This window comes from Notamacropus eugenii, chromosome 6, assembly GCF_028372415.1.
Source record: "Notamacropus eugenii isolate mMacEug1 chromosome 6, mMacEug1.pri_v2, whole genome shotgun sequence".
Classification (NCBI taxonomy): domain Eukaryota; kingdom Metazoa; phylum Chordata; class Mammalia; order Diprotodontia; family Macropodidae; genus Notamacropus; species Notamacropus eugenii.
In genome coordinates, this window is record NC_092877.1 from 387294668 (window position 1) to 387319553 (window position 24886).

A 24886-nucleotide genomic window follows, 5' to 3' on the forward strand; every position below is an offset into this window, starting at 1 on the left:
AAGGAGGGCTGGCTGAGTTCTAGGCAGGGCCTCCATGGGCAGCAGTACTGTGTGTCCACTTGGTTCCAGCAGATGGTGCCAGAGTCTGGCCAGGTGTCCTCCCTCCTGGCTGGGCAAGGAGGCAGGCTGGAATCTGCTCCCCTCCCACCCTCGGCCCTCCCTATGGGGAGGGGTCTGATGGGCACATAAGTAGCAAGGAACCAGAGTGCTGGAACCAGGGCTGCCCAGGGACCAGGGGAGGTGGAGACTGACAGAGGACTGGTGAGCAGCACAGTCTGCAGTGGGGGCAAAGGATCACACACCTGACCATGAGGACCCTCTGCAGTGTCATTGGGCTGCTCCTCTCCTTCCAGGCAGGTAAGGACCCCCTCCCAGTCCAGAGGTGGCTGGCAGCAGGCAGGAGTGACAACCTCAGACCTGCGGCACTCGGCCCAGGGACATACGGGAGGCAGAGCGAAGCTGGGCCTTGGACTCAATCCTGGGTCTTGTTCTGTCTCAACCTCAGTCACTAGCTGGGTACTGCAGCTGAGCCCGGCTTGTCAGCAGAGATGAACAGGCAGGGGAAGAGGAGGGGCCTCAATGCAGCTGCCCCTGGTGGAGGGAAGCCCTTGGGGCATAGCCTTGGAGCCTGGGGGCAGAGCATGAGCAGAGCCTAGACATTCCTGGGTCTTGGCTCTGAGCAGAATGGCTCAGCAGGACTGCTCTTCCAGAGGTGAATGGGGTCTCAACTAACCTCTAGTGTACCCATAACCGTTCTAAGCTCCCAGGGGCTCCCAGTCCAGTGGGGGAGATAGGGCAGAGATGAAGCATCTTCTTCGAGGAGGAGCCAGGGGTCTTGGAGCCCTGGACCTAGTGGGATATTGCACAGATGGTGGGTTGTGAGGCAAAGATAACTTTTGAGGTTCCCCCTACAGTGATTTTGTGGCTCCCAGGTCCCCCACTCTGATCTTGACAGGCTGTTTGGAGGGTGGAAGGACAATTCTCCTGCAAACAGCTGAAGCACTTTGGAGAACTTTTTTCCCCTCAAGCCCCTCCACCCATGAGAGGCCAATTGGGCCTGCAGCTAGGGGGAATCTGGGGGGAACTGTCCAAAGAAGTCCAGAGGCCCTGCCCTCCCCTGCCCTCCCACAGCCTTGGGGATGAGTGAGCTGAAGTGGTGTGCCATCTCGGACCCAGAGCAGGAGAAATGTGTGGCTATGGCAGCAGCCTTCAAGGAAGCCGGCCTCCAGCCGTCTCTCAGCTGCGTCCTGGGGGCCTCAGCTGACCACTGCATCCGCCTCATCGAGGTATGCCCCCCGAAAGTGCCTCTGGACATGATGGGTAGGCTCAGCTCTCCCCAAAACTGAGTGACTGTGTGCCCCAAGAAGTGGGGGCCCTGGGGGGCCTGGCTCAGAAGGCACAGGAGGGACACCTGTCAGAAGCCAACAGTAAGGAGCTGGTCTGGGGAGGTTATCCTCCCCCTCTCACCTCTGGCTACTAACCAAGAACGTCCCACCCTGTGCTGTCAGGCCAGAGATGATGGACCTGGATGGGACTAGCAGGGTAGGACCCCCAAGAGTCCCAAATATCGTCTGAATTCAAGGCAGATGGACAAAGAGGAGTGGGGAGGGCTGGACAATGGATGGGCCCTGGCTTTGGAATCTACATCTCTGCCACAAGCAGGCAAACCATGGGAGTCCAGGCAGGGCCTCCCTGTCCCAGGGCTGCCCCCCTATCCAGCCCAGCATCATCAGTGCCTGCTGTGTGCTTGGCACTGGGCTGGGGCTGAGGAGAGAAGAGGAAAAATCAAGGCAGTCTTGGCCCTCCAATGCTCCAGAGGGGAGGCTGAGAATGGGTGCAGTCATAGGGTGGGGGGGATGGGAGGGCAACCCCTGAGCTGGGCCTTGAATCCTGGGAAAGAAGGGGGCAAGGGAGGATCCTCTAGGCCTGGGGGCCCACAAAGGTGGGGGATGGAGTGCCTCTTTGGGGCAGGGGGCCCAGGCTCTGCCATCCTCAACTCTCCTGGGTTAAGCCAAAGGAATGAGCCTCTAAGTGGGGAATTGCCAAAGGCAGTTTGAACCTGAAAGCAAATGTGAGCACCCTCTCAGGGCCTCTCTGTCACAGGGACTTTCTGGGGAGAAGCAGGTGGCTCTGGGAGACTTGGGGGGACCCGTAGAGAGAGATGAGGGTGGGATCAGGAGCAAGGGAGAGGAGGTGAGGGGGGGGTCGCTGCTGTGGGAGGGAGGATGGGCTGCAGGGGGAGGAGGTCACTCCTGTCTGCCCCAGGGACAGTGCCTGGAGGTCTCCTGGCAAAGGCAGGATGGCCCTTGGAGGGCCATAGCCAACTGACTCACTCCAGGATCCTGACTATCCTGTGACTAGTGAGGTCTCCTTCTGTGTCTGGGCTCAGACCCCGGATGTTCTCAGACCCCAGGACCTCGAGGCTCAATTCTAGGACTACTGAGAGCCTGCTTCCCAGAGGTTCCTGCATTTTCAAGACCTGAAGGCTGAGGACCTCCTGGTCTAATGAGTTACCTAATCAGATGGGGGAGATTTGAGGACAGTCATAAAGGTTGGGGGAAAGGAGGGATTAAGTACTGATTAAGCCCCTACTGTGTACCAGAGCCTGTCCTTTGCAGGGCTGTCCCATTGGAGGAAGGGAGTGGGAGGCCAGCCTGAGCTGGGCTGGGGGCATTTGGAGGACACAGCCTTCCGAGGTGCTCGGGGCCCTGAAGGCTGCCCTGGAGGCCCCCACACACTCCCTGCCCTGCTCCTGAACAGGTCAAGAAGGCAGATGCCATTACGCTGGACGGGGGAGCCATCTACGAGGCTGGGAAATACTATAACCTGAAGCCCGTGGTGGGCGAAATGTATGATCAAGGTACTGGCACAGCAGAACCCTGTCAGCAGAGCCCAGGGGAGGCTAGGCTGAGGCCTGGCCTCCAGAGGGAGAGACCACATAGTGGGGGTGGGGAGGGGGTCTCCTTGGTCACCCCCACGCTGGGTGGCCAGGTCTTGGAAAAGAAGTTCAGCTCCCTGACCTGGGGGGCATCCCTGGAGCCTGCGGGAGGCCAGGATTGCCTTTAACAAAGGTTTCAGTCCCAAATGGTGAAAATCCCAGGCTTGGGGTGGAGAAGGCTAAATCCTGAGTGCCCATGACTTGTGTCCTCGGGGTCACATCCTGCACCTGGTGCCTCTGACCGCCTTCCCCTCCCCTCTCAAGGCAGCCCTAAGACAGAGGCACCTAAGAAGGATGATAGCTTCCATTTTACAGATGAGGAAACTGAGGCTCATTTTAAACTCAGATCCTCTGACTCTGCATTCAGAGCTCCCCCTCCATGGCTCAGGCCCTATCTGCCTCCCCCCCACCCATGTATCCTGCTTGCCCTTTACCCTGCTCCCTCCCTTACTGTGGCTCTGCCCCTGCCCTGCTGCCCGCCCCATGATGCCCTTCCTCTGCTCTGCCCTCCAGAGGCTGGCACCTCTTACTATGCTGTGGCTGTGGTCAGAAGGAACTCCTCCCTGAGTATTGACCAGTTGCAAGGGGCGAGGTCCTGCCATACTGGCATCAACCGCACAGTGGGCTGGAATGTGCCTGTGGGCTACCTGGTGGAGAGCGGACGCCTTTCGGTGATGGGTTGCGACATGCTGAGAGGTGAGGCATAGGAGCTGCCCAGGCCAAGCCCGTGCTCCTTCCTGGGGGTACGGAAAAGACAGGGTCCTAAGAGGTGGAGAGGAGGAAGAAGGGTCTTCCAGGCTGCAGGATGGCAGGCCGGAGTGAAGATGGGAGGGGGATGCATGCAGGTGCGGAAGGGCCAGGGAGGCAGCCGTGTTCGAGCACTGGGGATCACCCTCCCAGGAAGACCCTGCTCCAAACATTCCTGTTTCTATCCAGGGTAGCCCCCGCCTACCAGCCTCACCAGCCTCGGTATGGACCCCATTCCTCCCTTTCCCTCCCACCGCTGCTGGGCACACACACCCTCCTGGTCGCCTTTGGTCTCCTCCAGTCTCTCTGTCCCCCACCTAGCTGCCAAAGTCATCTTCCGTGCCCTGCCCAAAGATCCTCGGGGGCACCTTCTTGCCTCTAGGATAGAATGCCAGCTCTTTACTTGGAGATTTAAAGCCCCTCACTGGGTGTCTAAATCCCAGGGCTAATCACATCCCATGTGCTCCAAATTAACCAGGCTCTGGGCAGTTCCCTATTGGTACCATTCCATCTCCCACCTCCAGACCTTTGCCCAGGCCATTTCTATACCCAGAATGTCTTCTCTAGTGCTCACTCCCTCCCCATTATCTGCATTTACTCATCTGCACAAAAGGATCGAGCATTTTTATCATGTGCCAGGCACTGCGTTAGCATTTACAGATACGATCTCCTCAGAGTGTACCTCTGGTTTGTCTCCCAGAAACAAGAATAGTTTGGGGTTTTTCAAATGTTTTTGAATCCCCAGTGCCCTGAACTTAGTGGCTGCTTAGCCAGTAATTGTTGAATAAATGTTTGATGAAATCAGTCAACAAATATTCATCGAGCATCTACCACATGCCATGAGGCCCTGGAGGTGCCAGGACAAAGAGTTACCCCATCGCAGGCAATGAGGACCAGGCTATGTTTCCACAGAATAAGCATGAAGTGAATCCTACAGATCCATATGCTCACTCAGTATGGTGGCCGGTTGGGAGGAAAGGCGCTGGGAGCTGGAAGACTGGGGATGAGCTGTCAGAAAAAGCAGAAGTGAATGGGGGTGCGGGGCGGGTCTTCAAAACTCAGAGAGTGAAAGGAGAGAGAGTGTGTGGTCAGCAGGACCGAATACCTGAGAAGGACAGAGAAGGGTTGGTCCTGAGAAAGGACCAGCAGCTCGGGCAGTGAGAGATCCCTGGTACTGGAGAGGCTGTGATGAGTGTGGGAGAGGAGAGGAAGGGAAGCTAGAGGGGAGAGGGAAGAGGGTGACTGAAAGGGGAGAGGGAGGCTGAGAGGGGAGAGGGAGCGAGGCCGAGAGGAAAGACTGCCGTGGCAGCGAAAGAGAGGAGAAACCAAGGTTTGAGCCCCAGGAGTGAAGGCTCACCAGGGGTGGGGGAGACTCGGACTTATGCAAAGGCAGGAGGGGCAGACCCAGGACAGGAAGAAGCTAGAGCTGGGTTGGGGGCAGATAGAGGAGCTGGAGGGGCCCTGTGCTGGGGAGGGTGGGCGGGAGCATAGATCTCCTTTCCAAGAAGGGTGGCCCCATTGTCACAGACTCAGAGTAGGATCAGAGGGCCAGGAGGGAGCTCGTGTGGAGTGGCCACGTTATTCTCATAATGTCAGACACAAGTCAGGAAAGATGTGCTTTGCATCCTGCCGCCGACACTAGTTTTATGATAAGGAGCCAGTCCTTGAAGCCCTCTGTGCCTTGGTTTCCCCATCTGTACAACACGAATATGCCATGCTAGTGGGGTCAGGTGTCCTAAGGCATGATCCAAGGGTCAGGGATTAGGCTATAAATCCAAGGGAGTGGGACTGGTCTGTGGGGTTTGTATCTCTTCCTTGGGGCCACAGGGAGCCACTGAAGGCTGGGGGGAGCCAGGTGAAGTGGGTGTATCTGAGGCATCAGCCTTTACCTGAGGGGTGAGGGTGGGCTGCAGGCACAGCATGGAGCCCTTCAGGAGATCCCACAGTGGGCTCCAACTCAGAGTACCCCCCACCAAACCACCTGTGGGCTGATGGGGTGAAATCTCAAAGGCTGAGTCCAAGTCCCTGAGAAGTTGGGAGAAGGGCCTGGATGCCCCAGAAGCCTGCCTGGAGGAGGGCGGAGAGGAAGAAGAGGGGTGGGGCAGGGGAAGCCGGGAGAGGAGTGAGGATACCGGGGATCCTGTGTGCCAGGGGCCTGAGAAGCCAGGCAGAGCAGCTGTGAGTCTCCAGCTCTCTGGGGGAGAAATCCCAAGGCCTCTGGTTCAGGCGGGTTCCTTCATCAGGGAGGCGATGCTTCTCCATGGACCATCTGGTTCTGAGGCTCATGACAGCCCTGGAGAGGTGACAGTCCCCTCTGCAGGTGGAAAGACCAAGATTCAGAGGTTGCTGACTTGCCCTGGGTCCCAGGGTCCAGGGGGGATTCCAGCCCACTTCCGAGGCCAGGGCCAGAGCATTTCTCTCTCTGTATTTGCATAACAGACATTTTTCATCCTCTCAGAGAGAACAGGGTCCCTGGCTCAGGGACTGGCCCCACTCCCCTGCCCCAGGGCTGGGCAGACTCACTGACTCCTGCCTTCTCTCTCCTGCAGCGGTCAGCAGCTACTTTGGGGGCAGTTGTGTCCCTGGAGCCGGGGAGACCAGCTATGCGGACTCCCTTTGCAGGCTGTGCAGGGGAGACGCTGCTGGGGAGGGAAGGTGTAGCAAGAGTCCCCTGGAGAGATATTACGATTACAGTGGGGCCTTCAGGTAAGAGGGACAGCCTAGCCAGCTGCTGGGAGTAGGATGCTCAGAGGGCTTAGACAGATGGCCGGGCAGGGGCCTGCCTATGAGAGGGAGGGGCTGGCAGGGTGGACACCACAGAGGAAAGGGGAGGGGCAAAGTCACATCCATGGGACCATATAAAAGCAGGACAGCTCAAGTGTCATTCCAGGGCACCTCCTGTTCCCAGGGCTCTGACCAAGAATCCAGCCACAGCCATGCAATCTCATTTTTCTGGGCATTATCACCTTGGACAAGTCACAAAGCAGAAAAATCAGAAGGGCCATCCTGCCCAATGCCCTCACTCTCTCTTTATGTGTTCCAGGAAAGGATCTGGGTATTTCTTTATACCACAGTTACTTTCCATGGCAGCTGCCCAAATGCTACCCTTCCATAGGGAGCCCTGGGGGCAGGGATTTGGAAGAACAAGGCTTGAGTTGCCACGGGTCTCAGAGGACTTTCTAGAACTGGGGGCATGGACATGTGTGTCAAAGTCATGAGGTCCTGGGAGAGTCCCAAAGGTCTTCTATAGGATATCTCGAACCCAGGTGTGAGACTTGACACATCCCTATTCCAGCTGATCTGATTCAGTTCAACCCAGGACATTCTGTCCTGATGAAGACAGTCTCAGTGGTCTGGCCAAGATCATTTTGGATCCTGGCTGTTGTCCTGGGCACCTCCTTCCCAGTTCAGTGTCTTCTGTAAATGTGAGAAGCATGTAAATGGCCCATGGGCACTCTGCTGGAGACCTCCAGCTGGGGCATGGAGGAACCATGAGTAAGGACGCTAAGTCCAGCTGTTCTGGAAGCGGCCGGGTCTGAACCCATCTCCTGGTGCTGACATCGGCAGCTCCCACTGCCTCTTCCACACTTCCAGAGGGCCCCTGTTATACCAGGTTAATGACCCTGTAAACCATGTAATAGGAAAGAAGGCGTTGGAGGAACCTGGGCTGGCCTTTGGGGCTGAGTCTTCCTTTCCCAGATGTCCACTCCCAGAAGCTGGCTCCTCCTTGCCCTGTCTCCTGGACCTTGTGGATCCCAGGTGCCCAGTGCATGCTCAGGACCCTGAGGCAGGCATTGGGCACTGTGCTCCTCCTCTCCTTCGTGTTCCAGGTGCCTGGCTGATGGAGCAGGAGATGTAGCATTTGTAAAGCACAGCACAGTTCTGGAGAACACAGATGGTGGGTGTGGGTGTCTCCTTGGGGGAGGCTGGGAGAGAGTGAGGGAGGAGGAGCTAGGGAGTCAGATCTGGTCCCCTTGGTGAAGTTAAGGGACAAATCTGGAGGAGGCTCAGGTCCTGGAAGGGATTGCAGGGGGCTAGAAGGTCAAGAAAGACCCTGGAGAGATCACCTGTTCTATTTCCTTGTACATGACAAGATCCTAAACCACAAACAACCCTGGCCAGAGAGAGCTTGCTGCCTTTTCCTCACAAGTCTCTAGGGTGGGAGGCATCCTTGGCGGGTCCAGACTGGGAGGGGTAGATAGTGAATGAGAGGGGCTCACCCAGCCAAGGGCCTGCTTCAGCTTTGGGGACTGCTCTTGGGCTCCTGCCTCCCTACTATGGCACTCAGGATGTAGTCAGCTCAACAATAAACATGTATTAGGTGCCTGTGTGCTGGGAACCATCCTAGGCACTCAAGACACAAGAGAGATGAACTAGCCCATTGTGCAGTGGTTGGACTGGGGAGGCCAAGGGCTCCCCCTCCTCCCCTTCCCCATTGGAGGTCTTCAGGCAGTGGGAGAATGGTGGCTAGGGGACTCTTCCTCCAGCCAAGGTTGGATTTGGTGCTCCTGAGGTCCTTCTGTGATTACAGGTAGAGAGCATACATTCCAGGCTTAGAGCACGGCTTGTACACCTGCCCAGAGGTGGGAGACAATGCTGGGGTTTATCACAGATCACTTGGAGTGTGTGGAGGGGCAGCTAGTAAGTCTAGGCAGGCAGCGTGGTCCACCCACCAAGGAGCTGGTGTCTCCTCCTCGAGGCATTAGTGAGCTACTGAAGATTTCTGAGCCAGGGAGGGTCATGGAAGGTAACTGAGGAGGTAGTAGGGAGGATGGATTGATAGCAAAGAGGTATTCAGAGGCAGAGGTCCAGGTGAAGGGCGATGCACTTGGGATGCAGTGGAGCGGAGAGGATGAGGAGGATATGGGGGATGTCAGAGAAGCAGATTGGATGAGGTGGGAGGGAAGAGGGAGAGGGAGAATTTCACAATGACTAAAGGCAGGAGTCTGGCTGACTAGGACAAAGGTGGGGCCTTAAGAGAAAAGGGGAAGTCAGGATGGGGGGGCGAGGAGGAGCTCTCTTCTGAGTGCTTACTTTGGGGCACCTGCCTCACAATTAGCTTCAAATGTGCAATAGACAAGGTGAAATCGGGGATCAAGAGAGAGGTTAGGGCTGGATATTTAGATCAGAGGTTCAAAAGCATAGACATGGTAGTTAAAGTCAGAGGAACTAATGATGTTACCAAGAGGGACAGACTCTTGGGGGATGCTCAGAGTTAGGGGGCAGGTTGTGGGTGAGACAATCACATAGTCAGTCAGTGAGCATTTATTAAGCACTATGTGCTAGGTATTGTGAACCAGGTGAGAGAAGTGTCACAGACACAGGGAAGATGGAGTCTCCGGGAGGAGTTTCAAAGGCTGCAGAGACAATGAGAAAGATGGGGACTGAAAAAAGACCATCAGATTTGGCCAACACAAGATCTGTGCTAGCGTTGGAGACCAAAGTTTCAGCTGTGTGGCCCAGTGGTTAGAGTGCTGGGCTTAGTGCCAGGAGAACCTGAGTCCAAATTCAGCTTCAGACTCTTACTAGTGTGCCACCCTGGGCAATTCACTTCACCCTGTTAGCCTCAGTTTCCTCATTGTAAAATGAGATGGAGAAGGAAATGGCCAACCACTCCAGTATCTCTGCCAAGAAAACCCCACGTGGGTCATGAAGAGTCAGACAGGACAGTAACAATGACAATGAAGGCAGAAGCCAGACTGTGAAGGGTTGTCACATGAGAGAGAGGAGAGACGGAGACAAAAGTAGACAGGTCCTTCTAGGAGTCTTCCTGAGGAAAGAATCAAGTGAGCATCTGTTAAAGATGGAGAAGAGTGTGCATGATGAGGAAGAGGGAGAGAAGGTGGGATCAAGACTCCAGGAAAAGTGTTGACCTTTGCAAACCAGAGTATTGCTTCTTAGCAGACCCCAGGCAGATGGCCAAAGGGCTGGGATGAAGAGAAGGGAAGCTCATGGGGAGGGGCCTCCATTTTTCTCCTAAGAGGGGAGGTTCTCAGCTGAGAGAGGAGGGCAGGGAAGTGAGATGTGGGAGACTTGAGGAAAGAAGAGGTTGGTTTGGAATGGCTTCTAGGGGACGTGAGATAGAAGTTGGAAGAAGGTGGAGTAAAAGGACTTCGCTGCTGCTAGAAGGATCCAGTGGAGAGGAGAAAACATACATTGGTGGTGGACCTGTCACTTCCTCTGGTGCCATTCAGCATCTTTTGAGTAGGAGAGGAGGAGGCGGTTGATGGAAGTCATCCAGGGTTCAGATTTGCCAAGACGGGAATAGCAATAGCCTAAATGGGCAAAGGGCATTTTAGGGATGAACTGGCCAATTATAGAGGGGAGGAAAGTTAAGGCAGAGCCTGAGGAAGACTTAAGGGATGGGGCAGGGGAGGGGGTAGGAGGAGGGCTGGAGGTCTCAGTGAGAGAACGAGGCATAGGGAGAGGTGAGGGGCCAGGAGGTCACACTCAGAGAGAGAAACAAGAGATCCAGATCTTGCTGCCCCTGGGGGCTGGGGATTTAGCTGGAAGGGGGATTTGAATGTGAGGCCTGATATCAGGAGGCAGATGGAGAGTCAGGGCTGGACCTTAGTGGGGTTGGGGTCAATTCTATCTGTGAGAAGGTGCTCTTGGCCCCCAGGAGCTGATGAGCTCCCCAAGACAGGGCAGGCACATAATGACAAGGGAAGGGGACCCAGGACAGAACCTGGGAACACACTTCCTGCCCCTTCCAGCCTCCATACCCACCCTGGTCCTGAGGTGCCTGTTTCCATCTGCTGAAATCCTCCCCTTCTAGCCACCTCTCCTAGAGCCACCCTCCCCTGCCCCCAACCTCAGCTCTGCCTCTTCCCCTGAGTCCCTCCTTTGCCCGCCAGACTGAGCCAACCTTGAGGGCAGAACATTTCTTACATGGCTAGTGCCAGGAACCCAGTAGGGAAGGGACTGACCTGTTTGGGGCTTTCTGGGACTGAAGGGGAGCAGTGTATAAAAATGGGTGTGTCTCTCCCCGCTACCCCACCAGCTGAGAGGTGCTGGTGAGATGGAGAAGCAGCTGGTTTGTACTGATTCTGGATACCAAGGGTCCTCAAAGGATCGCCCTTTGAGCCCAAGGCCTTTGAGAGGGCCCCTGGGAGAAATGCTACTGAAACAAGGGTGGTAAGCAGAGCCTGGAGATGGCCTGCTTCCCTTTGGGAGAGCCTCACCCTCAAGGCACTTACACCTCCTGGACTGGAGTTGCTCTGACTGGGAGCTCTTCCTCTCCTAGGGAAAACTCTGAGCTCGTGGGGCAAGCCACTGCTGTCCAGTGACTTCCAGCTGCTGTGCAGGGATGGCAGCCGGGCAGAGGTCACCCAGTGGAGGCGCTGCCACTTGGCCCGGGTGCCCGCTCATGCTGTGGTTGTCAGGGCTGACACGGATGGGGCCCTTGTGTTCCGCTTGCTGAACGAAGGCCAGGTAAGGCTAGAGGCCAGGACTAGCCCTGGGGACGTTCAGCTCCTCCCAGATGGTTTCTGAGGGATGCTATGGAATGCCTGGCACCCTGGAAGCCTGCCCTGATGACTGTGGGAGGCTTCTCTCTCTGTCTCTGTCTCTCCCTCACTCCCTCCCTGTCTCTCTGTCCCTCCCTCCTTATCTCTGTGTCTCTGTCTCTCCTTCCCTCCCTCCCTCCTCTCTCTGAGTCTCTCCCACCTTCTCTCTCTGTCTCTCCCACCTTCTCTCTCTGTCTCTCCCTCTCTCTCTCTGTGTCTCTCTCTTCCTCACTCCCCTTCCCTTCTTATCCCTCCTCTCCTCTCCCTCCCTCACCTTTTCAGTTACTCCGTTGTCCCTTCAGCTCTGCTCCTGCCCCCGCTCCCCCACATTTGTCCTCCTCTGTCTACCCTCACCAGCCTGGCACAGGCCTGTGCTCCTAAGGAGGAGGCAGGGGGCTGAAGCCTCTATTCCCACTGACCCTGAAACACCTTCCTCCAACCCTTGCTACAGATGAGATTCAACCAGGAGGGAGCCAGCTTCCAGATGTTTGAGTCCGATGCCTTCCAGCAGAAAAACCTCTTGTTCAAGGATTCCACCATGGAGTTGGTGCCCATCGCCACGCAGACTTACCAGGCCTGGCTGGGCACCGAGTACCTCCATGCCATGATGGGCCTGGTTTGCGACCCCAACAGTGAGTAGTCCATCAGGCTGCAGGGACTGGCCAGAGGGCCCTGTGGAGGGGGTGGGGCTCTGGGATGAGTTCTCATTTAGGGCTCCCTCTCCTTAAGCCCTGCCCCTCACCAGGGTGATTCTTGGAGAAACAAGAATTTATTCAGTGGCTACTACGTGCCAGCACTTTATAAATGTTATCTCGTTTACCTTGCCCCAGAGGCAAGTGTCACTGAGAGCCATGTTTGGCAGTTGAGGAAACTGAGGCAAACGGGGGAAGTGACTCTCTCAGGGTCACAAAGCTAGGAAAGGTCTGAAGTCAGACTTGAAGTCAGGCCTCCCTGACTCCAGGTCCAGGGCTCTATCCCCTGAGCCAACAAGTCTCTCTTCTCAAGGCCCTGGAGTCTTGGTACAGAGTTGTCTCAGCCTGGCCCTTCCTCCTGCCTTGAGAGTTCCTGCTTGGCAGATGAGGAGAGTCTGGACCCACACCAAGCCCCAGCCTCCAGGCCTCTGTGGGGAGTCAGTCCTTGGGGCAGGGCCTGCCTCAGTCTTCAGCCCTGTCCCAACTTGGCTTTGTGGATGGATGCCAGCCTGCTTTCACTTTGGTTCTCCATCCTCCAGGGCTCCCTAACTACCTCCGATGGTGCGTGCTGTCCACACCAGAGATCCAAAAGTGTGGGGACATGGCAGTGGCCTTTAGCCGAAAGCAGCTGAAGCCCGAGATCCAGTGCATCTCAGGCGAGTCCGCCAGGCACTGCATGGAACAGATCAAGGTGGGCCAGGGCCCCCGGGCGGCAGGGAGGGCAAAGCCTGGCAGCCAGCCCTGCGACTTCTTCCACACAGGTCCTTGAGCTGGCTGTAGGAGAGTGACGCAGCTTGTCCTGGGCCTGCCTCATCCCTCTGGGGATGAGAATTCCATCCTTCTGCCCCTCTACTCCAGCCCCTGCCACCTCCAGGGAGGAAAGAGTCCAAGAACATTTCCTCGCAGGCAGAAGGAAGCTGGATTTGTGCCTGGGATCTCCCCTTCCTCCAACTCTGGGGTGGGGGCAGCTCCCCCTTTGCCTCCAAGAGAGGTGGGAAGCATGGGTGTGGCAGAGGGTGTCATTGGCAGCATGTGAGGGATGCCTATGGTATAGCCTGGTGTCCTTCAAATGTGCTAAGAAGAGGGCCCCAGACAGCACTGACCACAGCCCCTGCCCAGCCTCCCACTGCCCAGGCACATGTCTCAGAGGGGCCGGGGGAACATGACTCCATTGACCACCATGAGCCTCCATGCCAGATGTCCAGGGAGGCGTAGACCTAGACAAGGGGCAGCCCTAGGACACGGATGGGCTGCTGACTTTTCCAGAACCTGACTGGACACTCATTCTCTCCTCTCCTTCCAGACTGGCCAGCTCAGAGTGGTTTCCCCTAGTCAGGGAAGAGAAAGAGAGGTCTTGGGAGGGGGCCAGGCCAAGTGAGTCAGATCCAGTATCCATACCACCCAGAGGCTTCTGGGAAACCAGCTAGGACCAGACAAGGAGGCCAATTCACATCCTGTCCCCCCAGGCCAAGGAAGCCGATGTCATCACTCTGAGTGGAGGCGATATTTACACAGCCGGGCAGAGCTACGGCCTTGTGCCAGCTGCAGGGGAGAGCTACCAGGGTAAGGGTAGAAAGGGGGCCTTCTGTGGGCTTGGCTGTCTGTTATTAGTGAAGGGTGGCTGCCAAGCTGCAGGAGGGCCACCAATCAGGCCTGGGGGAACCAGGGTCAGTTTTCTGGGCAGGCTCTTTGGGAACCAGAGCCCTTGTTTTGTGTGCGGGGAGAGCCCTGAGTTGCCTGGGACCACAGAGGCATGGAGCCCACCTCCACATTCTGACTTAGCTTGAAGATCTCCAGTGATGGGGACCTCACTACCACCCACTTGGGGAAGGTCCCAAGGGCCCTTTCTACTGACAGCTGGGCCACCTCCTAGCCCTCAGAACTTGGCCTGGCTCCTGGGGAGTGTTGGGACTGTTTGACCTTTTCCATGGGCATGGAGGACCCTCAAATTCTCATTCCTGGGCATCTTTTTGGTGAGATGAGAAAAATCCCACAGAGGCTCCAGACAGTGCTCAAGCCTGGCGCAGCTCCTGGGGAGGGGGTGGGCAGGCACCAGAGCTATCAGTGACTGGTCCCTGGCTCAGATGGGAAGACCCCGAGGGACCTTCAGGAGTCCAGGAGCCATCCATGTAGTCAGGGCAGGAAGTGACCTAGGGGCTTGTTCTGGGAATTCACAAGCCCTTCCCCACTAGCACCTGGGAAGGATCGATTTGGGAATCAGAGGATTTGGGAGCAGGAGGGAGTTCTGGTGCCCCAACCTCTTCATTTGACTGAGGGGGGAAATGAGGACCACATACATGAAGGGACTTGTCCAAGGTCACATCCAAGTTCAGATCTGACCTCAGGCATTAAGTATCTAAGTGACTTTGGGCAAGTCACTTAACTTCTGCCTGCCTCAGTCTCCTCATCTGTAAAATGGGGATAGCTCCCAGGGTTGTCCTGAGGATCAAATGAGATAATGTTTGCAAAGCTCCCTGCCAACAAATTATTGTCTTTGTTATTTCAACTCCGGGCTGTTGGTTGAAGGAGCGGGTAGATATGGGGCAGAGCGCAGGAGCCTGGGAATAAGGTCAGAGGAGCCCAGGGTGAGGGACCCTGTCTCCCTTTGCCCCTGCCAGCAGATGACGGGAAGGACACATACTACGCAGTGGCTGTGGTCAAGAGGAACAGCTCCTATGCCTTCACCATAGATGAACTCAAGGGCAAGCGGTCCTGTCACTCCGGCCATGACATTGCGTCTGGTTGGGACATCCCTGTTGGAGTCCTGGTCCAGAGAGGCTTCATCCGGCCCAAGGGCTGTGACATCCTCCAAGGTGGGGGGAAGATAGGGGGAGGAAAGGTGAGGGACGAGAGGATGGGCATCACCAGGGAGGGACTGGCAGTAAGACCTGACCCTATCAAGCTTCCGCCAATGATGCAAGTGGCACAGACCCAGGACATGCTTAAAACCCACTCAGCCAGACCTGATTGTGGTTCGGCTGATGTTTAAGGATTTTTACTGAGCCCTGGGACTAGCCTGGACTTGGCATCTACAGAAGCCCTGGGAGTCAGCCAGGCCACTCCCCCCTCAGGGCCTTCACTTCACCCCTCTTCCCTGGAGAATGGGTAGATGGAAAGGGCAGGAGGCCTGGCATTGCTGGGATGGAGCCAGCCTGGAGCCTGGAGGGTAATGCTGAGTCTAGATGTGACTGTACCAGGGAGGAGGGACATTCTTGGCATGGAGACACAGGGTCCTTGCTGCCAACTCACCACTGCCTCTTCCCTTCCAGCTGTGAGTGAATTCTTCTCGGCCAGCTGTGTGCCCGTGAATAATGCCAAAGACTACCCGCCCCGGCTCTGTGAGCTGTGCATCGGGGATGACCACGGCCTAAACAAATGTCATGGCAACAGCCAGGAGCGTTACTATGGCTACAGTGGGGCCTTCAGGTACCAAGCTCCCAGGGCAGCTTCCTGGGGCCTCAGGGCTTGTCTTTAGTCCTGCCAGCAATTATGGAGTGCCTGCTGTATGCAGGCCCAATGCTAGACACCTTAGGCATAGAGGAAAGCCACCCCACCCTCTAGGACCTCATGCTCTCTCAATCTTTGACAGGTGCCTGGCAGAGGGTGCTGGAGATGTAGCCTTTGTCAAGCACTCCACAGTCTTTGAGAACACCAATGGTGAGAGGCCTCAGGGTTGCAGGGATGGATTATGGGGGGACTGGGTTCCCCAGGTACCCCACTTGATGGCCAGTGTGATTTATGAGCATAGAGGACACCAGCAAGGGGCCTCTTTCCTCCTTGGCCTGTTGCACAAACCCCATCCGTGTTCCCCCTGTGAAGCATGATCCAGCACCTCTGGAGCCAGAGGCGTAGGCCCAGATCCCTCCCCTGCTCCTTTCTGTGTGACCCTGTTTAACCTGCCCCTCTCTGTACACTTCAGTTCCCCTGTTAGTAAAACAAAAGACTTGGGCTAGTCAGCCTATGGGGTCCTTCTTGTGACCACAAGGTCCCATCGAATTGTACCTGAGGCTCTGAGACCACAGGGTCAGCAGTGGCCCCCAGCAGGTCATAGGTCTAGAACTGATATGGCTCAGCTCTCAGAATCTGCCAGGAGGAAAGGAAGGGAGCCTGTGGAAGTATTAGAGAGGAGACCCAACATTGTAGTTGAGGGCTGAGGCCAGGGAATTGGGCACTTTCCTGGTGACTTTCTCTTTCTCCCTCTCCTGCCCACCTGAATCTCCTCAGGACACAACACTGAAAACTGGGCAGTCAGCCTGAAGTCTGAAGACTATGAACTGCTGTGTCCCAATGGCGCCAGGGCTGAGGTCACTCAGTTTGAGGCTTGCAACCTGGCCCAGGTGCCGGCTCATGCTGTCATGGTACACCCAGACACCAACATCTTTGCTGTGTATGGGCTATTGGACAAAGCACAGGTGAGGGGGAGGAGGGTGGGTGGAGTGAGGAACACCAAGCCCAGCCCATCTGGGACGCCCCTGCCAAACCAACTGATCAGACCAAGGGAAGCAGCCTGACCCCTGAGTTTGAGTCCTGTCTCTACCCCAGCTGGCTGAATGATTTCAGCTGTCATTTTTCCTTCCTGAGTCTGTTTCTTTTGTGGACTTTGTCCTCTGAGCTCAGGGGATGTCCTTTCTGTGATGTGGTCTGCGATATCTGGTCAGTAAGTAATGTATGAGTGAGCCGAGCCAGGCCCTCTTCAAAGGCATCTGTGCCCAGCATCCTCTAGGATTCTGGGAGGGGTGGGAGAGACAAGGTTAAGAGGTGGAGGCAGGGGTGGTGACAGATGAGCAGATCTGGGGATCCATATTGTGTGAGCTGCCAGTATGGTGACCCCCAGATCCAGGCCTTTGGGTTGGAGTGGGAGGGATGGTGGTCTGGGCCAGGCCAGGCCAGTCCAGTGATCCAGGCTCGGGGTTATAGTCATGGACCATAACATGCAAAAGGACATCTTTACTTGTGATCAGACTGAACAGGACACCATTCCTAGCTGAAATCTGAGAAAATGCTACTCCCTACCTCCCTACCCCAGACCCCTTGTGTCCACCACAGCAGATGGCAAGGCTTCCGGGGAATTCTGGCCCAACCTTCAAATGCCAGTGCCCTCTCACAGGGCTAGGAAGCCTCTGGGGACAAGGAATCAATCCTAGTCAGGCCCTGGACCTCTTGTCCATAAACAAATCCTAAGGGTGGCCTTCTGGCCCCTAAATAGGAAACTCACTCAGGCTTCATTTGCTAGCTGGTCCTGCCATAATCTCAGACCCCTAGGAAAATGTGATCCAAACCCAATGAGTGTTTCTTAGACACCTGTCAATGCCAGGCTCTGAGATACAGGGACATGAGCCGCTCCCACCCAGGTCCTCCCCCCCAGCTCACCCTCTAGTTGGTTGGCAAAGATCAGACCAACGCCCCTCCATTCCTCTACCAACCCCAGTGGCTCCCCATCCCCCCAGGATCAAGTGTAAAATCCTGTTTGACTTGTAAAGTTCTTCACAACCCACCCCCTTTCCTACTCCCTATGCCCCTGATGACTCAGGGGCCTTGGCCTCCAGGCTGTTCCTCATCTGCACTCCATGTCCTGACTCAGGCATTATCTCTGGCTGTGCCTCTGCTTAGAATGCCATTCCTTCTCTGCTCTGACTACTGAGCTCTCCAGCTTCCTTCAGATCCCAGCTAAAATCCCACCTTCTGCAGGCCATCTTCTGCCATCCCCCTTCATTCTAGTGCCTTCTCCTCTGGGGATATCTGTCCTCTGCTGGTGGTTGGTTTGTACAAAGTTGTTTGGACTGGGAGCTCCTGAGGGCAAGGCCTGCTTTCTGCCTCTTTTTGTGCCTGGCACACAGTAGGTGCTAAATAAATGCTTGCTGACTGACTGGTGCCCAGACAGAAAGATGGAGGCTCAGAGGAGGGCTAGGGGCCCAGAGGAGCCACAGCCCAGGTCCCTGGGAAGTCTGTGCCCATTTGGGGCTGGGGGGCATTTCTCTCTCCCTCTGTTCAGGTGGCTCTGAACAATAAAGTTGCCTGGCTGCCAAGTAGCAGGAGACTCTGGGGAAGGCAACTTCCCCCTCCCCCAGCTCTTAATCATTAGCCCCAAGGCTCCTTATCTTCCACTCTGGGTCCAAAGTCCCAGGAGGAGTCCCCCAGCTGACTCCCTGGGTCTCTTCAGGATGGAGCTGTCCACATTCCTCAGCAGTAGAGAAGGGGGCTTCATGCCTGTCAGGCATGGCTGGAGCCCAGCACTTCTCATCTTTTTTGGGGTCTGAGGGAGGGTTCTTTGGCTCCAGTCTCCACGAGGACCCCTTCAATTGGGCCCGGCTTTTCACCTACTCATCAGATGTTGCAGACCCCAGAGGGCTCCAGCCCCACCTGTGCAGCCAGTGGCTAGGTGGTCCACACCAGGTCATGCTGGGGCCCTCTGCCCTTGGCCCCGCTTCTCTCCTTGCTCCCCCCCCCCCCCCCCCACTGTGCTGAGTCCTCGGGCAATAAAGGCATGTGAAAAGAGGCTTGGTGGGAAAGGAGGTTAGGCCCGTTTTGTGGCAGATGTCTCCAGTGGAGTCCCCTGGGGCCTGCTGACGCTGGCTGCCTGGCATTTGTATCTGTGACTTCGGTAATGCCAAAGGATGCCCTCTGTGGATGACGCCAAGCTGGGAGTGTGAGCCAGCCCATCTGTTCCATTGATGAGTTGGTCATTTAAATCCTCCTGCCCCTTGACATAGGAAGTTATGTTTTTTTGGTATTTAAATGAATTCCTTGTCCAGTGAGTTGCCCAGTAAATTAAGCCTGGGCCATCATTCCATGCCCTGGGCCGGAGGCAGCGTCTCCCAGGGCAGTTTAAGAGATACTCTCTGTGTCCAATAGAATGGAAACTTTTGGAGGGTAGGAGCTACTCGATTTTGTCTCTGAATCCCTTGAACCCAGGACAGAACCCCAGTCCTGTGGTGCTTTAGAAATATCTCTTACATAAAGGAATGAATGAAAGAATGAATGAATGGTCATTTCCAGGACTTGTTTGGTAATGACAGTAACAAGAATGGGTTCAAAATGTTTGACTCGTCGGATTACCATGGCCAAGACCTGCTGTTCAAAGACTCCACCATCCGAGTGGTGCCTGTCCAGGAGAAGACCTCCTTCACATCCTGGCTGGGCCAGGACTATGTGGCTTCCCTGGAGGGCCTTCAGTCACTGCAGTGCTCAAGAGCAGGTAAGGAAGACCCTTCCCCACCTACAGCAAGACTCTGGCCACAGGACCCCCCACCCCACCTTGACTGTGCTCCAGGAGGTCTTCGGACCCCCCATCTCCAGAAGCTTTGGGGAGTGGGTGCTGTAGAAGCTGCCAGGAGGCCTTCGAACCGGTCCCCCCCCCCCATCTTCAGGAGCTAAGCTGCCGACCACCCCTCACAGCCTGTGTGGGGAGCAGTTGGGTCTTCACTGGACAGATGAAGGATGAAGGTGAAGTGTACAGAGTTGGGGGCAGGGCTGTAAAGGAATGTTACCCTCAGCTGGAGAAACACACTCAGGCTGGGGAAGGTAACCCCCACCTACTTCCTGTCCAGCCTTGGCCCAGTGTCTTCCTGAGCTTCCAGTGACCCTGAGATGGGGAACAGGAGTCCAGCAGAGGGTGTGGATGGCCCTGGGAGGTGCCCCTCTGCTCATGCTGACTCATTTACATGTACCCTGGGGAAGCCTGCCCACTGAGGGGGCTCAAGCCCCATTAGGGGCTGAATTGAGTGTTCAGCTGTCCCAGTGGTGGGGACTGTGAGTCAAGAGGGAGGGCAGTCCTTGCAGATGCAGACCTCCAACACAAGTCTCAGACTCTGGACTCTCCTTGTCCAGGGGAGCCCAGAAGCCCAGGGAGGCCAACTCAGAGATGCCATGCTTTGCCAGGAGATCTTTGTGTCTCTTACAGGCACAAGACCATGGGGAGAGAGGGAAGAGGAGGGAGTGAGCATTTATAGAGCATCTACTATGTGCCAGTCACTGGGCTAAGTCTGAGAGGGAGGAGCTGTTATCACCCCATGCTACTATTGAGGAAATGGAGACAAACAAAGGTTAAGTGACTGGCAAGTGTCTGAGGTCTTCCTGATTCCTGACCTAGCAGTCTGTCCACTCCACCACCTGGTTGCCTCAAGATCCTCATAGGATGTACCAGGGAAACTGCCCAGAGTTTAAATATGGATATATTCAGAAGATTGCTTCTAACTGTGAGAGCTCCCAGGCCCAGAAACTTCTAGGAGGTGGTAGAAAGGTCCCATCAACATCTTAGCATGTGACTTGGAACAAATCTGTGCCTCTGTCTTCTCAGTGAAGGGCTGTTAGAAGAAAGGCACTTGCCAACTTTTAAGGGCTGCAGGACGGGGCAGGGGGATACTCCCAGGTGCCTTTCAGGCTCCACCTCTGATCCCACAGCCCCACTGTCTGATTTGTCCTCAGTTTCTCTCCTCCTCCCCAGCCAAGGAGCTCTGGTCCACCTGTGCAGTTGTTCCAAAGTATTAAAATCCAGAGGTTGTCTGGCAGCACAGCAACACTCTCAGGAGCTGTCCGTGGTACCTGGGACAGCCCCCAAGAGCTTCAGGGAACAAACTCCAGTGGGTTTTTGTTCTTAACTGAATCCCAGCCTTTCTTCCTCTCTGGCAGTGACCGCTACCCCAGCCCTGCTGCTGCTGCTTCTCGGCTCCGTCCTGAGCAGCCCTGACCTGTGACAGCTCCCCTGGCCCTTCCTTGAGAAGAAAGGAGGCTCGACCCTCAAATACACATGGCCACCCTTCCTAATAAATACAGTTAACAGTAATCTGGGACCAATCTGAGAACAAATATGCCCTATGGCTCTGCTCCTAAGATCCAGGAGCCCAGTTACCATGGAGGGCTCAGGGCAAGTATTTTTAAAAATTAGAATAAAACTTTGTGTTACCCATCCCTACTTCCCAAAATTTGAATTAGAATGGGAAAGGCTGAACTGCCCATATACCTGAACTCCAAGTTTTTCTTCTTGGAGTAGCTCCTGGCCCTATGGGGGTGGGGTGGGGGAAGGGCCAGCATCCAGCATGGGCTTAGTTTGACTGGAATCCAGGATCCTTCCCATGCCTAGGGGTGCAGCCTCACAGCACCCTCTCTGCAGAAGCCCTTGGGGCTGCCTGAAGCCTGGAGATGGAAAGGAGAGATGAGCTCCCATCCTGCTTTCCAGGACTTGGGTCTTTCCCCCTGCCTTCCCTCTGTCTTTTCTGCCAGCTTTCATCCCTGGGTCGACATCTGGTGCCTGGCCCATGGAAGACCCCACTCTGGGCTTTGGGGCTCCAGCCCTGTCCCTGAGTGCTGCTTCATCTCATCTGCCACATCTCATTCAGGGCCCCCAATCCATCACTTGACCCAGGTGCAAGATGCCTCACCCCCTTGACTGACTGTAAGAAGATATACATGAGTGATCATGACTGCCACGGGCCCTTGAGGGCCTGGCTAAGGAGCAGGGGGCTGGGACAGGAGCAAAGCAAACATCCCAACAGTTGCCACTATCTTAAGCCTGAGGGGTGTCAGTCAACATGGCCCTTAAAGATGGATCCTTTCACTGAAGCACCAGGGAGGTCAGGGGCTCCTCTAAGTGTCCTTTTCATGGATTGAGGGAGTGATCAGAGGTGCTCACCCAAGGGGGCCATGGCCACTCTTTGCCCTCGATCCATGCCCTGGCCATGTGCACCTGGTTAATCTGACCAAGCACTTGGCCTTCTGGCAATGATGGATGACTGGAGGTGGGCAACCCACCGATCCCACAGCTAAGACAGTGAAAATGGCCATTAGCCTTTCTCTGGATCAGCCTTGAGAGGCCCCAGGCCCTGTCATGGTTACCTGCTCCCAGTGGCCAGGAGGTCAAACCATAGATTTGGGTGGCCAACAATCCACCCTCTTTCTTGTCCATGGCCCCCTCTGGGTCCTGCTTCCCTCTCCTAAACTGGAAGTTTTATGGAGGTTCTGAAACATGGAGGCACATCTCTGAGCAGCTTTTGGCTCCTAGAGATGTAGGACCCAGCTGGCCTTGGCCATGGCTTCGTGTCTCAGAGGAATCTGACAAGGCCAATGAGGCCATGTGAGCTGAGTGTACCAGGTATAAATGGTACTTGGAGGTGGGCTATGGGGGCAGCAGATCTAAACATTAATAAAGAATGTGTACGAAAACAACCCTGCCCTCCCAGGCTTGACCTTGCTTCGACCAACTTTGGCTGCCATTTTATTTTCTATGGACGTCATCAGACTCAATGTTCCAACCCCCCCCTTGAAGAGAGCTTCCCCCAAGGCTGGCTCCTTGTTTCCTGGGGGTTTCCTCTGATGAAGAGTTAAAAGCTTTGTAGGCAGTGTTAACCACCACTCATTTATTCAGCAAACCCTTGCTGATGCCCTCTCTGTAATAGGCTTTGGTGCTGAAGGGGAGGCAGGGAGGGCCCACATGACCCCTGCCTTCACAGAGGTCAAGGTCACTTGAGCTAAGCATCAATCAGTTTGGGCTTCAGCTTCCTGAACCAGGACTCGAATGAGAACAGTAACTTTGGTGTACCACTTGGAGGTTGGCAGAGCTCTCTGCTACATCTGTCATCTTATCTGGTCCTGGGAGGTGGGTATTCCCATTTTACAGATGGGAAAACTGAGGGCAGTGCCATGGCTTGCCTGGGATCAGGCAGTGGCTTTGGAATGCCAAGTCTGGCTCTTTATCCACTGAACCCTCTTGGACCACTTCTGGCTCCACATTCTGGGGTTCTCAGGGGGTCCATCCCAGAGGTGTCCCACCCAGGGTGACCTGCATGTGATCACAAGCCAGACACAGAGTGCAGCCACCCCCAAATGTCAGGCACCATTCTCTGCAGGGACAAGTACAAGCAGAATTTGTCCCTTCTCTCCAGGAGCTACCTACTGGAGAAGGGACAGAAAAGCTGGGGAGGGGGTGCGAATGAAGGGGGGGAAGGGGGAGTGTGGATTGGGATGGAATGAATGTCTGAGGTCCCTCTATGGAAGTCCCAGGAGAGCAGAGGGTGAGCCTGGCAAGGGGACACTTCAAGGAGAGGAGGCTGCGGGAATAATTCAGTGTTTCAGGGCAAGGAGCTCCATGTACCAGAGGGTCCTGAACAAGATGGTGGCAGAGGCCAGAGCCAGAAGGGTTGATGAAGATGAGGACTTTGGCCCCATTGGGCATCTCCAGCCACTCCTCCTCCCCCCGGGCAGAATCAGGAAAAGACCATATTGGGATCCCTGCTCTCACAGCCAGACTTATTCAGCTGGTGCTTAGCTACTGCTCAGACAGAGGGCTGCCACACAGCTAGCAACTGCTCTAGAATCCTAGGGACCACCGAGGAGTCTCCAGCAGTCAGCCAAACTGTGCCCGCAGCCCTCCCCCCAGAGCCAGTCCTATCCACTTTGGAAGAGCTAGAATAACCCACCCTCTCTTGCCTCTCTGTAACCAGCCCCCTCTACCAAGCACATACATAGCTCCCAGCCCTGCAGAGGGTAGTTATCCTGCCCCCCCACCCCAACTCTATCCCTCCTCCCAGGCTTCTCCAGCCTCCTGTCCTCCCCTTGAGCCTTTCATGATCCTGCACCCCACCCCACCCCCGCCACTAGATTACCCTCCTACAGATGCTCCAGCTAATCCGGGTGCCCAGAGCCAGGCCAGTCTCTGGGCCATTTTTGGCCTCACCAAGGCAGGAGCCTGTGGGACCACCATCTCCCTGCTTGCTTCCAAGGGCTCCCCTGCAGGAGAATGGCACCTTCCTCCACTAAGCAGGGCCTTCAGAGAGATGGGGCATGTGGACCAGGGAGGTGAGAGGTGTAGGGGGTAAGGAACAGCTCATTAAAAGAGAAGACTCCATTCCCCAGGGTGGTAGATGTGTCCACCCTTGTGCCCCTTCTAGGGGTTGGGAGTAGCTGGAGACTTTGCCTGCTGTCCTGGGGCCTCCCTGAGGAGTGGTGAGCTTCTCCTCCTGGGGGAGTGGGGTCTCCAAGCAGCTCTCGGTCCTGGAGCTCATGTATGAGGTCAGCCTGCCCACTCTCCCCCAGGGAAGACAGTGATTCACTCAGACTCCTTCCTGGCATCCAGACCAAGATGGCAGGGAGGAGGTCAGTGGAGCCTGTTTGCTGTTTTCAGACACAACTTTCTGGACTTGGAAATTCCCCTGGTCAGGGCAGGCCAAAGGAAACCAGCCTTGCCCAAGTGAGGCGGGGTGGGGCACCTCTGGGCAGCTTTCTCCATACAGGAAGTGCAAGGCTGAATAAGCCTTCAGTGCCCTGACAGGAACAGTATGCCTCCTGTGCTTGGGGAAGTGGCTCCTGAGCTTCTGCTGTCTTTCCAGGGGGGCACCAGGGAGGCCTGGGAGTGGGGGTGGGCAGCAGGGGGGCCCAGGAGGTGGGAGGGGCAGGAGGATGGTGAGATTTGGAGTAGGGGAGGAGGGGCCATCAAAGGGAGGTCCTGGAGGGAGGTGGAGACAGTGAGTAAAAGTCTGGCTAGAGCTTAGTAGTGTGCAGGGGAATGGGGGCAGGTTGGCCTGGGATGCTGGGTTAATGCTATACTGTGAGGGCCCTTGAACACCAGGCTAGGGAATCTGAATTTTTTTGTGTAGGCAATAGGAGGACACCATGTGACTCAGTGGAGAGAGGGCTGTTGCTGGAGTCCAGGCCTTCCTTAGTGCTTACTCCCTCTGTGACCTCTCCTCCCTGGGCCTCAGTCTTCTCATCTGTAAAATAAGGTGCTTGGCTCTAGATTGGGGACCCTTCGATCCTAAGGACATTCACCTTGCTACAGAAGAGAGCCTGAGGGGCCCATGGGCTTCAGAGGCAGAATGGGCAGGATTTGGGGGTGAGTTCAATGTGACCATAGAGGGAGGGGGCACAGGAAGAGAAAGGAGGAAAACTGGGAGGTCTGAAGCCTGGATAGCTGGGGAGGATGGTGGTGCCTCTGACAGTGCCTGGGTCAGTTCACCAGATGCAGCCCCCTCTCTGGTCATCAGGCATTGGGCCAAGTATGGGAGTCCTGA

General features: G+C 55.8%; 1 protein-coding gene across 2 annotated transcripts; it reads left to right on the top strand.

Moving 5' to 3' along the window:
• Positions 1 to 206: 206 nt before the first annotated feature.
• MELTF (melanotransferrin) lies at positions 207 to 22046 on the top strand. Of its 2 annotated transcripts, none has more exons than XM_072618957.1 (16): positions 207 to 357; positions 1132 to 1286; positions 2761 to 2860; positions 3452 to 3634; positions 6235 to 6391; positions 7516 to 7583; positions 10932 to 11119; positions 11645 to 11825; positions 12425 to 12576; positions 13352 to 13448; positions 14504 to 14698; positions 15155 to 15311; positions 15475 to 15542; positions 16110 to 16297; positions 18882 to 19080; positions 20514 to 22046. In XM_072618957.1, the coding sequence occupies exons 1-16, from the start codon at positions 309 to 311 to the stop codon at positions 20576 to 20578; spliced, it is 2202 nt and encodes a 733-aa protein (XP_072475058.1). In that variant the 5' UTR covers positions 207 to 308; the 3' UTR covers positions 20579 to 22046. The 2 variants fall into 2 exon arrangements, with proteins under 2 accessions (XP_072475058.1, XP_072475059.1); XM_072618958.1 differs by having other exon boundaries at positions 14507 to 14698.
• The last annotated feature ends 2840 nt before the right edge of the window (positions 22047 to 24886 follow it).